The sequence below is a fragment of the Cryptomeria japonica genome, chromosome 10, assembly GCF_030272615.1.
Source record: "Cryptomeria japonica chromosome 10, Sugi_1.0, whole genome shotgun sequence".
Taxonomy (NCBI): domain Eukaryota; kingdom Viridiplantae; phylum Streptophyta; class Pinopsida; order Cupressales; family Cupressaceae; genus Cryptomeria; species Cryptomeria japonica.
This window is the reverse complement of record NC_081414.1, coordinates 504,327,212-504,344,246: the sequence shown is the minus strand read 5'-3', so window position 1 is coordinate 504,344,246 and position 17,035 is coordinate 504,327,212. Positions and strand designations below refer to the sequence as shown.

Genomic DNA, 17,035 nt, shown 5'->3' with positions numbered 1-17,035 from the left:
ATTTGCATAAATAAAATGCTGCATATGATCCATAGAATCAACTACAAACAACTAGAATTTAAAAGATTGACAAATTAGAAAGATGAGGTACAAACCTCAATTTGTACCAAAATGGAAAGTTGAAGAACGCCAAAAACTCAAAACGAATCCTCAAATCCTTGGAGCAGAAAGATCTTTGTCACAATCCTATTCTAATGCTACAATACCCACAAAATTCCTCCCATAATCCACTCCACAATCACTATTGGAAAATCCACACTTACGGAGGGTTTTTGCACTCCAAAATTCCCAAAAGATAAGCTATAGAAAATGAGCACTTTACCCATATAAAAACCAAATTTGCTTTTTGAAATAAAATAATAAAATAATAATAATAAAAAAAAATAATAAAATAAAAATTTAATTTCCACATTCATTAATTCACCCCATTGAAATGCATATTAAAATGAGCTTAAAGAATCCCCATAAAAATATTCTCAAAACATTAAATAACCATTAAACCACCAAAAATCATTTCAACATTAAATAATTTAATAATTAAAAGTTAAATTCCCAAAGATCCAAATTTAACCCCATTAAACAAATGCAATCAAAATGAGTACAAATATGGCACAATTAAATCCTTAAACATTAAATAACTTTAAAAACCCATATAACTCATTTCAACATTAAATATAACAAAAAATGCAAATCTTCATGGGTCGATCACATAGGGGAGTAGGATTTTCCGGAACATTACCAACATGGTGTCTGGGGTTTAACATTGTCATAACATAGGAAATCGTACGTTAATTGAGTATAACGAGTTTAGGGTTAACATGATAGGCCAATGTGACATCTCATAACCATCGTTGGGTTATGCTCAAACTTGTGTAGCCAGGTGAAGTTGATACTCGTACCTGCAACAACTCAACACACATCAAGGGTACTTGTGCATATATATAAATAGCTGAAGCACATACAATTTCCCGAACGGGGTCAAGTATAACATATATCATTTAATTGCATATACCGATTTAAAGCACAGTATCATTTAATTTTAACACCAACATTAATACCTTAACATAATAAATCAATTATCTCATTATTATTTCATCTCAACGTGTATATCAATGCCACAATCACATTAAATTCATCTTTAGCAAACATCTTGAACAAAATTAAATTGAAGTACAATTAACATTAAGTCATTTCACACATCATATGAAATATCATCACCCAATAGCACATCAGGTTCAGGCAAACACTCAAGCACAATAATATACTCACAGGCATCTCAATGCAATGACAACAATGAACAATGATCCAAATACATCATGAGTCAAAAAGAGCACCATAAACACACTTAAACATAACACAGAAATAGCATTCAAAGCAACACACACTTGCCATCCATGCACATCCAGGCACAAAGCCAGAACATCACTGAGATATACACACCTCAAAACTGCAAATAAGAGAGGCATTACACAAGCACATTGCAAAAAGGCCCACCAAAGCATCGGAAACTGAAACCAAATATGCTCAGACATTACTAGTGGCAAAGAATGATGCTCGGTGCTAGAATGACCACATACTATAAATAGTAGTGTTCTCAGAGAACCAAAGAAAACAAACCCAAAATAACCCAGAAAGATTGATGCCATATTATTACTTACTATAAATGTTAGTGTTCTGCAATGTCCAAAAAGAACAACCCTTAAAAGCCTAGAAAGATTGGTGGCATGCAAGTACTTACTATAAATAGCAACCACTGTTGAAACCCACTGAAACTAACAAGTGAGCTTACCAAGAACACTGGAACCCTCCCAGTTGATTAGGAAACCTATGGAAAACCTTGAAAATTGGCCTATGCTCATAGAACAGGATGGCATAAAAATGGGGACATTACACAAAGTATGATTGGCAAGGGAAAAGGATAGTGTGCCTGCTTAAGAGAGTCTCTAGATCATTTAGACAATTCAAATTCAGACATTGAAATATAAATTAATGATTCATAAATAGCCATTTTTGATTTCTTATCTACTTTGGGGCCTTTAATTATATTTTAGCAAAAGTGAGAGCCTATTTATGGTTAACTGTAGTTTTCTATTTAGTTTAGAACTAATTGTTTGTCAATAGCTTTATTTCCCTAACTTAGGATATGGGGATTAATTTTGACTGAAAGCAATACATTTTTGGAATTATTTTATTCTTATTTTTCCCTTTAAAGTTACTTTTGAGATCTTGTAAATAAATGTTTTGAGCACATAGATTGTAAGTGGAGTTTATGCTAGACATGTATTGTGCTAGTTTTCTTTCAAGCTAAGGTCATTGTGTTGTAATTGTGTGAGTTTGACAAGTTAGTAATAAAGAAGGTCCATGTTTAACTTTGCATAACATTTGTCTTCTATCCTTCAAAGTAGATTTGTATGCATGTAAGTTATTGTTCAACTTCAATCTCATGCTTCGTTCATTGCTGTTATTAATGTGGTTCTCATCATTCAAATCTATCAAGCTGTTGATGTGAACTATTGATCATCGTTTCAACCAGTGGAAAGCATTTGTGTTATACCATGTTATAGTTCACTGCATAAATAGAAAATCCTCACAGCAAGATAAGAACATCGCAACTCTGGTGCTCCAACCACCAAAATAAAAAAGAAAGGTCAAGTTTGTTTTCAAGTTTTTTTACTTTCATACAAAACCTCAAATGATAAATTATACAGTGTGCATAAGTAGTGAGCTTGTTTATAGCTTTATATATTAGGAGTAGACTAGATCAGGTAGTTTTCCCTGCATATTTGAGGAGAGTCACATGCTGTTCTGGTTTTAATCGTCTTGAAATGGACAAATTAAAATGCTAACAATCACCTAGATTTTGTGGGGGTGCATGCTTTTACTTTTTAGTTAATTATTTTGGAATTCTGGCACCATTCTTTGGATCTCAGTCACCCTTATTAATTTTGTAACTATGTCTCGCTGATCTTTATTTCTAGCCCATGCATGTATAATTAATTCATGGATAATACTCCATTTATTGTGCTTTAATGGTTATGTTTTTCAATCCTCCTGCCCATTGTTTCATTGTGCATACTTATCATGCATTTTGGCTCTATACTTTATTCCAGAATCTACTGCATGAATGTAGTATTTATGTTATGCTTGTTCTATTAATGCATGCTGGGCAATCAAGATGGTTGACAAAAATACATTTGGATTGTTAATAGCAATTGCATTTTACATCATAATTGATTTGTGTTTTGAACACTATTTTGCAGGGAACACATTTGAGATATCAACATAGTGATACAGAGTTGCAAAACTTTGCATTGCAAGCCATGGATATGCTCCATGGAAATTCGGTTATTGATGCACAAGCACAGGTCGCTGCTGCTAATTATTTTGATCTTTTATTTTTTATTTTCTGTACTAGAGATGTTCTTGATTGGTTAGGAGACTAGTCTGTGGAATGTTAAGTTTCGTTCACTAAATAATTTGCAAATATGTAGGTTAGTTTTGATGCTTGGATGTTTTCACAAGCATTATTTCTAGGCCATTTGATTATTTACAGCATAATACAAACTTTAGGTACAATTGCTGGTTGTGTACAGACATGGAAAGGTCTAGTTCTTTTTCTTTAATCTATTGAAACATTTGAGAAGACCTATGCAGAACATTAATTCTATTCTACCTCTACTTCTATTTTCTGTTAGATTACTACAGATAGTGTAAAATTTTACTGACATCAAGTTTCTTTTTGCATGTTTTCTTTTAGATAGATTTTTAAAATCAGAGGAAATATATACACAATCAGAGGCTTCTTATTTTTTAATGCTTTTTGGTTTCTACAGGCATGTGTACTGTATATTCTTCGAGTTGGTATTGTAGAACAGATGAGTGAACCAACTCAGAAGGAGTTTATGATCCTTTTGGCAAAACAGGTTACCCTTTTTTTATAATCCCAATATAACTCATCTTCATTATCTTAGCTGAATATTAAGTAGTGAAGAGAATTTATTGTATGAAATCTGAAAGATACATTTTTTTATATTGTTTCTAGTTGACACTTGACTGCAATTGATGCCTTCAATGATTTTATATAAAATGTCAATTACAGTCAATGATTTTAGCAAAACATTGATTGATAATTTTGATATGGAGTGCATTAATTCTGATGACATGCATTGCTACACAATGCAGCTTTGCCTACCGGATACAAGTCCTTCGATGCTTGTAGTTACACTGCGGACTCTCTCCCATTTGTTAACCACTCTGGGTGAGGTTTGTCTTATCATAACTTTTCCCCATTTTTATATATGTTTATGCATCCATGGTTAACGTATGAAATCTATTATGTCATGTACTTCACAAAATCCATTTAACAGTGAAGCAGAAAATACATGTGTCATATTCTGTGGTAATAAACTCTTGTACTAGTGGACTTCTTTGACAGTGGCTCTGTTTTTATCATTTAAATTCTTTGCACATTACATGTAAAAACATAGGGATGGATGCAAATTACATGAAGGTGTGAGGCTTGGACAAACGCTTTTGTTTATATTCCAGACTTTATTGCCTATTTTATACTACATTTTGCTACGAGTTTTGAGAACTTCTCTTGTTTCTGATTCAGGTGTCATTGGATTCAAAGGAGATTCTCGATAACTCTTTGGTTGAAACACTGTCAAACTCTTCACTTCCTGTAAGTTTGATCATTGTTTCATCTTGCAAGCAACACTTCTTATTGGGTTATTTCTTTATTTCACTTAATCACAAAGATATTTTCCCCATTTTTGTCAGACACTTAATGAGTTCCATTTCAGAAAAGCTGTCAGGAATTGGAAACTTATTTTTAAACTGGTTTTAGCCCTTTTTATGGTGTGTGAGACATAAGAAGTATTTGTCTGTTCTTTGAGATTCATTGACATACACATTTTCATAAATGCAGTAAAGCTTAGGAAAAATGGTTTCTGGCTGAAAATTTTAGAAGAGGAAAGTGTATTGCATAGGTCAAATTAAATGCGGTTCCTTTTCTTTTTTGATGGAGGTCCAGACCTGTGAGCACACTGAAAGATCCTCAGCCAAGTTATACTGAATTTTTTCTGATTCTTATGGTGCTGTATGGTTTTAAGACAGATTTTTTGAGGGTTTTTTGCTTGGATTTGTTATCAGTAGTTTGCAGACGGTTTAATCATGAATAATTGCTAATAAACCATCACTTTTGAAAGCAAAATGCAAGAATATAATTGACTGTATGTTAATTTCAGAATTCTGATTTTTGAGACAGAAATAAAATAACTTTCAAAATCAAGAAATCTATTTCACCAAAGCACAATGAGCATGCCAAGAGTCCAATGCCTCCAGGAAAGGGGGTTTATTGAATAATCTTGAAAAGAACACAATGGATGAGCGTCCGAGGATGTCCAATGACTCCAATGGAGTTTATTTGCACCAACTATAATTAACAAAAACAAATATTCTGAAACTGCTAAGATTTGTGCCTGGCCTGCAGGCAAGATTATTGAATATACTAAGTTTTCCTTAATGAATGACTGATATGAACCCCATTTGCCATCTGTAGCCTGAAGAATGCATCAAATCTTTGCTGGAAAGTGAGGAAAATGAAGAATAATCCAATTCCCAACCCTCTACTAAGATGTATGGTCTAATTTGTGCACCTAGAGGCTTGCAAGTGGTACGGCCAGCAAGAAAAGGGTATGGCTGGCCCAAGGATGGTACGGAAACCTTTGGGGATTTCCAAACCCTCTTCAATCTGCAAGGTAAAGTCTGAATCTGCTGATATAGGTCTGAATATGCTGATAGTACTCTCAATTGAAGCAGAAATAGGAATCTTTTATGAATTCCCCACAATTATGAACTGGGTTTGTGTCCAATTCATTGATCCCCAAGGAGTTTTCGTTCCTTGAAGGCTGGTCTGCTGCTGAAAACCATTTGCAGAGATCAATTCCAAAATAGTTGATGTAAAAATGATTGAATGAATGAATAAAGAATGCCCAACTTGTTACTTTAATAGCCTCCAAACCCTAAAGCAAACCACTTAAGGGTTTCCTTTATTAAAGTCATAACTTGCATTTTATTAATAAAATCTCCTCTATTAGAGAAGTTCGATCCAATAAGGGTCTTATTCATCATTAATAAAGTGGCCCCCTTTTAAAGCAAAATTATATCTATCTAGGGAGGCGTGCCCTGGGGTCTTTTATGACACTTTATTAAATTTTTTATAGAGTGATATTATAATCAATTAACTTCATTTTTATTAAATATTAAAGTCAAAAATTTAATATTTAATTTTATTCAAGTTCCATCACTTAGCCTCCCCCAAACTAATAACTGATGATGAACGTGCCATATTGGCGGTGTCTAAATATAGCAGGTGAATTGACAGTGTCCTAGAAAATAGGGATTCTCCTAAAAGTTAGAAGACTGTCTCCAATCAACTGAAAATGCACGTAAGGGCTCCTGCTCCGCTCCCCAGTCCTCTGGGTGGTCAACCAGTCAACTGGCAGTCCCCCCCCCAAAATAGGAGCCCTCCTAAAAAATAGGAGATGGTCTCAAATCATTTGGAATGGTCCGTAGACACCGCATAACTAACTCTCAGTCATTCCCTAAAAAATAGAGATCCCTCCTAAAAAATATGAACTGCCTCTGAACATCCAAAATGGCTTATAAAGCCCATGAGCAACTCCACAAACCTCAGTATGGGTCCCCTCTCCACTCCACTGGCCTACAGGAACCCGATGATATGCCAGTCCCTGCTTAACTGCTTGTTACCTAGGAAGGGGACATTACAGCAGCCCAACAAGGGCATGAAGCCTGCAAGCACACCAGCCCAATGAGAGCCTTCACAAAGTAGTTTTGCCACCCAATACAGGCGCATGGGCCTATAGGCTGAAACCTCTTCGGCTAAGAGCCAAGGACTGAGGGGTATCCATTCCACCAATTTGCCCTGGGCACGATCCCTGCCTCATTGTTTATGATTACTAAAAGAATAAAAAGGATATAACAGTAGCAAACAATTAGTCAAAGCATAGCAGCTGTTCTCAAAATATAATGGCTTATATAAAGGCTATATATAGCCCATGCAAGCCTAGGAAATATCAAAATGAAAAAGAGTACATATTGCAACTCTCACTATACATATCCACGTTATTCCATCCAATAGGAGGATAAATTTCAGATATTACATCATTGGATCTAAGAACTTCAATCGCCTCATCATCTTCATAGGTCATTTGTTTGTTTTTGAAACCCAGGGTTTCCAGCAAAGTCTCTTTGGTGTACTTCTTGTTAGATCTCTTCTGAAAGTCCAGATAGTTCCTTATGAATTCTTCATTACCTTCTCTGGAAAATGGCTAATTTCTGGCATATTTGATTTCTGATTTTTTGAATGTAGCTTGATCCGTGCCAATCAGCTCTTGGAAACAGTTGCCGTGTGTATGCTCAAAATTCAGCATATGGCAAAGTCACTGCAACTTCACTGGTGTTTAATGGAAATATATCTATATTTTGGAGTTTCTTTGGTGAAAAAAACGGAACAACATATGCAGCATCGAATCAGACAGCTTAATGATTTTTCTGTCTTATGCCCCCCTTTGAATACTTGAAATGTCATATAAACCTGAAATCACTTACAATCATACATTGTATGATCCACTGGTTTCCAATTTATCTATATGTACATAATGCAGCTCAACTAGTAAAAATGCAATTGCACGATTTGCAGAATTGACTGGAGAGCTTTATGATATTTTGTTATAGAAACAACTTACATATATCCTAATATTACATATATTGTATGTTCATCTACCATTCATACCATGCCATTTGTCATTCTAAGCATTATACATTAACATTAACATTAACAGTATTATTTTTATCATGCTTTGCACTTTTGATCTTCAGTTGATCTAGTATATTCTATATTGATGTAAGCTTCACTGAGTAGTTCAAATTTTTGTTGGTCCGCTGAGATAGTTACTACACAATATTTCCAAGAACTTTTGAGCCTCTTTTGCAGAACAATGTCAAAGTTAAAATGATAAGGTTTTGAGAAAGATGTCTGGGCCGATTTCATATACTTTTGAGAAAGAAGCCCCTCTATAAGCATAAATAATTTATTAAATAGTAAACATTAGAAACTGACTTAGTACAAATTCCCCAATCTAAGGATCCTTTTAATTACCCATCTCAAGTCAAAGATATCAAATACAATTTTCCTCATGTCAGCAGTTATATAATTCAGTAACAGCATGCCCAAAGCCGTAGGTTAGGTCAACCAAGTTTAGAATGTCAGCAAATGGGGTGGCAAATAAAGTGGATTTGATCTTGTGGTAAACTCCATAGTTAAGCATGCTTGAGTTGGAGTAGTCTGGGATGGCTGACCTCCTATGTAATGTACCCTTTTTTGAGCTGAGTCGAACTGGTGGGACCCACAGCCTATCCGTATTCCTTGTAGGCTGAAGGGAGGATCTGTAGGGGAATAACATAATAATTTATTAAGTGTTAAGAGAGTGGCTAAGTTGTAACGTTTAAAAAGGACAATTTTATTATTATTAGTACTTTGTGTAGACGTATAAAAATGACCATATTCCTAAATGAATATTTTATGTTCATTTCTCTATTTAATTAAATCCAATTTAATTAAATTATCCACATTCCTCTATTTAATTAAGAAAATTACTCAATTAAATTCATTATACCCATTTAATGAATAAATCATTTTATTCAATTAAAACCCCCCTATCCACTTTTAATTAAATTCAAATTTAATTAAATAGTTATCCTAAATTAAATAAATCTAATTTATTTAATTACAACCAAATTGAATGAAATTCATTAAATTCAATTAAATCCTATTATCCCTCCATCCACTTGCATTTTCCTACATCTCCCACTTGCTTCCTAAAACCCCTTCCTAATTTCTTCTAGACCCTTCTAATCATTTCTAAATTAACTTAACCCATCTTCTAAACTTTGTGACATCCCTAAACAAAGGGAAGTCACTTCTCAAACCCTTAAAGTCTTTGATAACCATTAAAGGCTTCAAGTCTTCAACCACTTAATTTCCCAAAGTCTCCCAAACCATTAATGGTTAATTCAACCGTCTTACATGGTTAGAGATTTTTTGCCTAACCTAACCTTCATCCAACCCAAGGGTCTCATCAAGCCTTTAAAGCTTTGACCATGATTATCTCTTAATCATTTGCACAAGGGTTTATCCTTGGATTAACTCTTAATCTAATGGGTAAGCCTAACTTAAGCTTAACCCTTATCTCTAGATAACCATAAGGTCTTCTCAGACATTTAATGCCTCCAACCCCTTCTCTCAACCCAACCCTATGTTGACACTTGTCACCATTTCATTGGTGCAAATTGCAAACATGGATCCCCAATTTTCAAACTCAACCCTTGATCAACTCTTTCAATCCTGACCATCCATTGCCCTGTTTTTGCTATAAATAGAGCTCTCATTCCTCCATTTGAAAAAAAAGAAAAGATGAATCCAAGCTTGTAGTATCATACTTATGCTCAAATACATTCAAGCTTTCATACCATTTTTATGCTCATCATTTTAGCCTCTCTTTAAACTAGGAATTAGTCTAAATATGCATGTTTAGAATACTTTCTTTATCATTTAGCTCAATCATAGACTAATATATCATGTTAGGATAGTATTTATACTAACCTTGTTATCTTATAATCTAGTTTATTGCATTTATAGAATCATGCATAGCTTAGGATGCATTTCATTCTAAAATCTATCAAAGCATCCCTCGTTCTTACATTTGCCATCCCTAAACCATTTTGCTCAGTGATCTGAGAGCAAAAACATTGGTTTGAGGGACATTGTAAGATAAAGAACCATGGGACCAACCTTGGGAAGCTGAGTGATACTTCATTACTCCATAGCTTGCACCAAGAAGTCCTCTGTGTGTGTGTGGACAAGTCTTTTGGAATATTTTCATATATTGAGTTCTATCGACCCGCTTTTCCCGCATACACTTTGTATAAAAGGCAAATAAAAAGCATAATGTGAAATGATTTTATATTCAAATAAATTAAATACTAACTACCTAAAAGGTAATCAATAATTAAAAATAAAGGATTAGGAATTTTCAAAATGTAATGTCCCCACTCTAGCAGATTGACCAAGTATATGTGCGTTAGCCTAGCTCTACATGGTCCCGAGGGCTAACGAAGGGTTTAAAAGGATCCTGGAGTGTTTTGGCCTAGTCATTTCTAGTTTGGGCCAAAACGAAGTTGATTTACTTAGTTTCAGGCATACTTACTATTTTTAGTAAGTCAGCAGGACACAACGGGGGCTAGTTTTGGTGATTGGATTTGATACTCCTTGGCAAGAGCTTTCCGACGAGCTATCACTCACGCTATTCGGAGTCCGATTGCTAATATATTTTAATGTCTGAAGTTTTATTAAAGTAACATTTAATTTAATTGTAAAATATTAAAGTGTTACTTTAATATTTATTTTATGGAGATATGTGTAAATCAAAGGGGCAACCAAGGGAGACATAAGTGAATATTTTAATATGTTTTATATTGAACATGTTTTATCCCACATTGCTTGAGTGAGTTGGGTTGCCCTTGGAGAAAGAATAAAAGGGAGCTTTTGTGGCTTCATTGGGCAGGTTGAATATGAGAAGAATTTGGTGTGTGAGTTGCAGATCCGTTCTTGACATTAGAGGACGTCTATCCTCTCTTGTGACATTCTAGACGTCATTCCCTTGGGGTTTGGCCTTTGGAATCCTTTGCGATCAGCTTCATTTACAGGCAGATTGGGTGCATTTTTCAGCCACAGGCAGCAGCATTATTTGGTTGCATTTCCAGCTACAAGCAGTAGCATTATTTGGTTGCATTTCCAGCTACAAGCAGCAGCATTATTTGGTTGCATTTCCAGCTACAAGCCGCGACACTATTCACGCGGGCACTATTCACGTGACACTATTCATGCGGCACTATTCACGTGGCCCTATTCACGCGGGTACTATTCACCTGGCACTATTCACGCGGTACTATTCATCTAGCACTATTCATGCAGCACTATTCATGTTACTATAGCAGCAGAATTAGAAACTTTTGTTAGAACATTATGTCAAAATGCTGGAGTATTTAGTGAGTTGAAAATGACCTGCTTTGTATTTGAGTTTGTTAATTCTAGAAATAATATTATAACAGCAGTAGTTCAATTTCCAGCTTGCCTATTATTGTAAATTCTTTTTAGTTCATGTTATGTGGTTTCATACCTGTGCAAAGACTTAAAAGAAAAAAAAACATTGAAACATTAAACGGAGGAATAAGGAATTGGCTGCAAACTGTTTGACTAGATTCCTATCAGCAGTGGGGTTAGTTTTTGGGCATTTTAGGGTGCCCATTACAGTGGTATCAGAGCAGAAGATTCTGCCATCTTGTGGGAAACTTTCACCAAAACATATTGCAGAAATAAAAGAGGTCCAGAATGTATGATTGAGCATGCGACAAGGGCATTATAATTTTCGCAATACCAGGGCCAGACAAAATAGAAATCCGGATAGTCAGAGTGAGCAGTCTAGTTCATCCGTGCAGGTGGACATAGAATCCAGTCATACAGACATAGAGGAAATATTCTTCGATCAGGACAGCAGTATGGGTGACCGAGATGAGAGGAATATCGTTCCAGATCAGGGGGAGGTAATGTTCAGACAGTTACTGGGTACGTTAGAGCAAGGGCAGCGTATGCAGCAGGAGCAGAATAGGCGAATGGACATGATGTTGCAGCTTATGGCTAAACAGATGGGCGTTAATATTAATCCAGGTGATGCCAACAATGGAAACAATAACAATGGGGGAAACGATAACAATAGGGGCAATGATAATAATGGAGGCCGAGGCAACAACAATGGCCCTGAGAATAACATTAATGGTAATAATGGACATGGCAACAATGGGATTGAGGCGGATAACTTTAGACACATTGCACACCCAGCTCGAACAACGAACTCGAGACCTCTTCTAACCACCTTTCCACCTAGGGATCCGGTTCAACCAGTGAACGAACCGCAGATTACTGAGTTACAGGGTCAGTTCAGGAGGGACTGGGAGGCCAGTGGACCCGAGTTTCAGGCGGATATTTCCCTCAAAGATTATATGGACTTGAGGATGAGACATATGCCTAGAGCAGGAGGGAGGAATCAGAATTTTGAGCTAAGAAAGAAAGTTGGAAAACTTTCCTTGCCTTATTATGATGCTTCAGGGAAGATGACTGCACGAGCTTGGGTGCAGAAGGTAGATACATACTTACAGCTTAATCCTATGCCTGAGGAGGAGGCTATCAAGTATGCGGCTATGCATTTGGACGGCGTTGCGCATGAATGGTGGCATCATGGCATGGTGACTCTGGGGCATAATCAGATTACATCCTATGAGGAATTCACAGAAAGATTGATTGAGAGATTTGACACTAGGGATCTGTTGACGTGTATTTTATACACAATCATACACAGAATAAAATACCTAAAGGCATCTTATCCTCTCTTGAGAAAATAGTCTCTAACTGCTGAAGATTCGCGTAAAGGATCAGTTAGGTAGACTCCAAGGTTCTTTGATGTAGGGTCTCTACGTGTGGACAAGCTCCAGTGGTATGATGTGATTTGCTTGGATCACAAGGGGACTTACATATGATGATTGAACTCCCGATCTACTTTGCTAGAACACAAGCTCTTACTAACTTAGATTTGGAAAAAATGGAAAAAGGATAAGGGCGAAGAGAGGATCTAATCCTAATACTAAGAATGTAGGAGCAATGACTTGATTTTTGATGAAACTCTAACTAGGTCTTGTTTTGACATCAATGGAACATCTACACAAGGCTAGTGCGATCTTCTATGGGAAGCTTTATGATGTTCAAATCATCACCGCAGGCATAGATACCATCCAAGTTGATGCATATCAATGAAGAGGCGACAAATTGAAATTGAGCTTAGGCTGAACGATTCCAGTTGACTACGCAAGGCAAGTCTGCAATCAACAAACTGCTAGTAGTATGGATGTACGAATTCCACCATCAATCAATCACATTTCCTCCATTCATCTAATCATCTACCATCTAAGATTGAAGACTCAACAAGAAACCATGCAAATTGCAAGAAAAACGACATATTTCACCATTACTTCAATGAAAATGGAGTTTGTTTACAATCAATGGCAACAATTTCTTGCCTTGTCCTCCTATTCTACTCTAACTGCTATTTTATCAACTATATTCTAACTCTTCCAACTATTTACAACTCTCTCTAATCATTTCTAATTAACCTTTACAAAATGAAATGTCTGGGCTTATATAGTGCCCACAATACAATTTGATGGCTTAGATCAATTCAAGATCAATGGCCAAGATTTTACAATGAAAACCCTAATTAGGGTTTGTTACAACCATTACATAACATTTAATGCTTGACCAATGATAAAATTGTATTGCTTGGACACATGTCCCTTCTAGAAAAATCGACCAATGGATAGCCGGGGTAGGTACATCGAAGTTTGTGCCACCTTCCATGAGTTAAGTACATTGAATCTGGACATGCTGAGGTGGACTTCACTGACTGGAGGAGTGATGACTGGGATGCCACCTCATCTGACACTTGAAGCTTGCTAGATATTCAATTTGATGTCGTTGAGAGGCTATCTTTAATTAACTCTTGTTCTAACTCCTTTTGTCCTTGATGTGCAGGGTGATGTACCTCGCCTTGGAACGCTGGATTGCCCTTGATGACGTTAGTCCAAAGAAGGTCGTCCTTGCCAATGCTAGACTAGATGAGGTCGCCCCTATCCTTGCTTGATCGTCCTGGCGAAGACTGTCCTGGATCCAGCTTGATTTTCCTTGAAGAGATCTCCATTTGATGCCTACACAACATTTCAAAATTAGTACCATGATTTTGCAATACATAACATAAATTAGAGAGCAAATTTTAGGAAACTTAATGATAAGTCCTTTATTAATCATTTCCTAAAAAAGACTGAGCTAAGGAAAAACAAAATTTCAAAATCAAGGCAATGACAATCAAAATTCGAAATTAAAACAAGAGATCTTGCCATACCTTACTTGAGAGCTTAACTCTAAAATGCAAAATGAATAAAATCGCCTAGGCAAAATTTGAAATAAGATGGTCTTGATGTGATCTTCAAAAGAACGTTCCTCATATCAACTTTGCCACCCTTCAAGTCTTGGACGTGATCTCTAATGCCTTGGCAAATTCGCTCAAATAGATCTTCAAGTTCGCCTCTCCTTTGGATAGTAGTTTCACACCACCTTTGATTGAATTCGCTCCTCTTCTTGAATGATAATTTCGCCCTTCCTTTGTGTGAAATTCGCTCCTCTTTTGCCTTCTCCAAGTTGCATATGAGAGATGATAAATGATGATGTGAAAATGAAATAAACACCTTCCTTTATAGGCGCTCACCTTCATATTGACCTTAGGCCGACTTTTTGCAAAATATAGCAATTAAAACGATTTTTAAATAAATAATAAAGGCCGACCTTGACAAAATAAACCCAAGCGCTCCCTTTTGATTTTTATTAAATTAATAATTAATTATTAAATGCCTTTATTTTTAATTTTTAATTTCGATTTTTAATAAAGGCAAAATAATTAATAAAAGATCAACGCCAAATTAAATAGGATTTTCAATTTTTTATCGAACTTAGCATTTAAGGAAAATTTGAATTGCTTATTTGGCGCCAAACTAAGAAAATGAGAGGGACGTACCTCATCGCCCTGGTCCCTTGTCCAAAGGACAGGAGCGATCTTTAAATTTCCACGTTCAATATGCATCCTTTTATCTTCGATCTTCATTGTGATGTCCTCCAAACGTCGTCCTTTACCATGTCCATCCTCGCCTTGCCTCGACTTTGAAGGAGTATGAGTGTTTTTGATGGGATCGCTTTGGTCCTTGTCCAAAGGACAGGAGCGATATGAGCTCTATGTTCATTTTGGTGATTATTTTACGTTTGAAATCTTCGTGTATCACCTTCCTATCATACCATGGATCCTCCAAGACGTTGCGAAACCTTGACCTTACGTAAATCTCGCATGAATTGGCCAATATATCCAATATCGCTCTGGTCCCTTGGAGAGGGACAGGAGCGAACTGGGTCTTAGAGTGCAAATCCTTTCATTGTGACGACCTTGGTAACTTGTGCTCGATTGAAAATGCCTTGAGACGTCCTTTGCCTCCTTGTTCCTGACTTGGATCGGTTTTGAACTTGAGTGAGAAGCAATATATTCACTGTATCGCCCTGGTCCCTTGGAGAGGGACAAGAGCGAACTTGTTCTTGTGGTCTTCATTTCACTTTGCTAGCTTCCAAATTTATATTCGACGGGTTCATAATGCGTCCTTCCATTCATCCATGCCTTGAAATCGGTCGTAACTTGGCGAGAAAATCATCTATAACAAAAATCGCTCTGGTCCCTTGGAGAGGGACAGGAGCGAACTAGACATTTAGGACCTTTGTGGACGTCCAAAAAATCTTCATTTTGTATTCAATGCGTCCATCTCATGTTCTTCCTTGCTTTTGAACGTACACTTGTCTTGACATTTGCCTGGATTCTGTCTAATGAAGGAAATCGCTCTGGTCCCTGGGAGAGGGACGAGAGCTACAAGGTACCTCGCCCTGGTCCCTTGGAGAGGGACAGGAGCGATTTTGCTCTTGTGGGCCTCATTTCACTTCATCACCTTCGAAAATTATATTCAACGGATTCGCAATGCCTCCTTTCATTCATTCATGCCTTGAGATCGGTTGAAATTTGGCGAGAAAATCATCTACAACAAAAATCGCTCTGGTCCCTTCCTGAGGGACAGGAGCGAACTTAAGCATTTTGGTCCTTTGTTGACGTTTGATAATCTTCAATTTGTCTTCAACGGGTTCGATTGACCTCCTTTCTTGCCTTCGAACATAAAATTTGCTTGGTCTTTGTTCAGGACGCACCTTATGAAGAACTTCGCTCTGGTCCTTCAGTGAGGGACAGGAGCGAATTTGACCCTCTAGGCAAAACTTCATCATTTCATTGTTTTTGATCAAGTCTGCATGTTCTATCATGCTCATTTCGTCCTTCACCATGCCTTTGATGTCTCGATTCGTCCAAACAAGGTCAGGAATGGCTCAACTAAGCATTTTCGCTCTGGACCCTTGGTGAGGGACACGAGCGATTCGCCTTGGTCCGTTGGAGAGGGACAGGAGCGCTTTTCGCTCTGGACGTTTGAGAGTGGTTTCAGACCTCTCTCAGCAGGACACAACGGGGGCTAGTTTTGGTGATTGGATTTGATACTCCTTGGCGAGAGCTTTCCGACGAGCTATCACTCACGCTATTCAGAGTCCGATTGCTAATATATTTTAATGCCTGAAGTTTTATTAAAGTAACATTTAATTTAATTGTAAAATATTAAAGTGTTACTTTAATATTTATTTTATGGAGATGTGTAAATCAAAGGGGCAACCAAGGGAGACATAAGTGAATATTTTAATATGTTTTATATTGAACATGTTTTATCCCACATTGCTTGAGTGAGTTGGGTCGCCCTTGGAGAAAGAATAAAAGGGAGCTTTTGTGGCTTCATTGGGCAGGTTGAATATGAGAAGAATTTGGTGTGTGAGTTGCAGATCCGTTCTTGGCATTAGAGGATGTCTATCCTCTCTTGTGACATTCTAGACGTCATTCCCTTGGGGTTTGGCCTTTGGAATCCTTTGCGATCAGCTTCATTTACAGGCAGATTGGGTGCATTTTTCAGCCACAGGCAGCAGCATTATTTGGTTGCATTTCCAGCTACAAGCAGCAGCATTATTTGGTTGCATTTCTAGCTACAAGCAGCAGCATTATTTGGTTGTATTTCCAGCTACAGGCCGCGACACTATTCACGCGGGTACTATTCACGTGACACTATTCACGCGGCACTATTCACGCGGCACTATTCACGCGGGTACTATTCACTTGGCACTATTCACGTGGCTCTATTCATCTGGCACTATTCATGCAGCACTATT

General features: G+C 36.9%; 1 protein-coding gene across 5 annotated transcripts in view; it reads left to right on the top strand.

The window, feature by feature from the left end:
- The window catches only part of LOC131039422 (protein SWEETIE), a 326,474-nt gene that overhangs the window by 87,473 nt on the left and 221,966 nt on the right, over positions 1 to 17,035 (top strand). For all 5 annotated transcript variants that reach the window (XM_057972185.2, XM_057972184.2, XM_057972183.2 and 2 more), the window contains exons 8-11: positions 3,261 to 3,365; positions 3,834 to 3,923; positions 4,183 to 4,263; positions 4,616 to 4,684. In XM_057972185.2, coding sequence (XP_057828168.2) covers positions 3,261 to 3,365; positions 3,834 to 3,923; positions 4,183 to 4,263; positions 4,616 to 4,684 — 345 coding nt within the window. The remainder of the gene's footprint in view (positions 1 to 3,260; positions 3,366 to 3,833; positions 3,924 to 4,182; positions 4,264 to 4,615; positions 4,685 to 17,035) is intronic.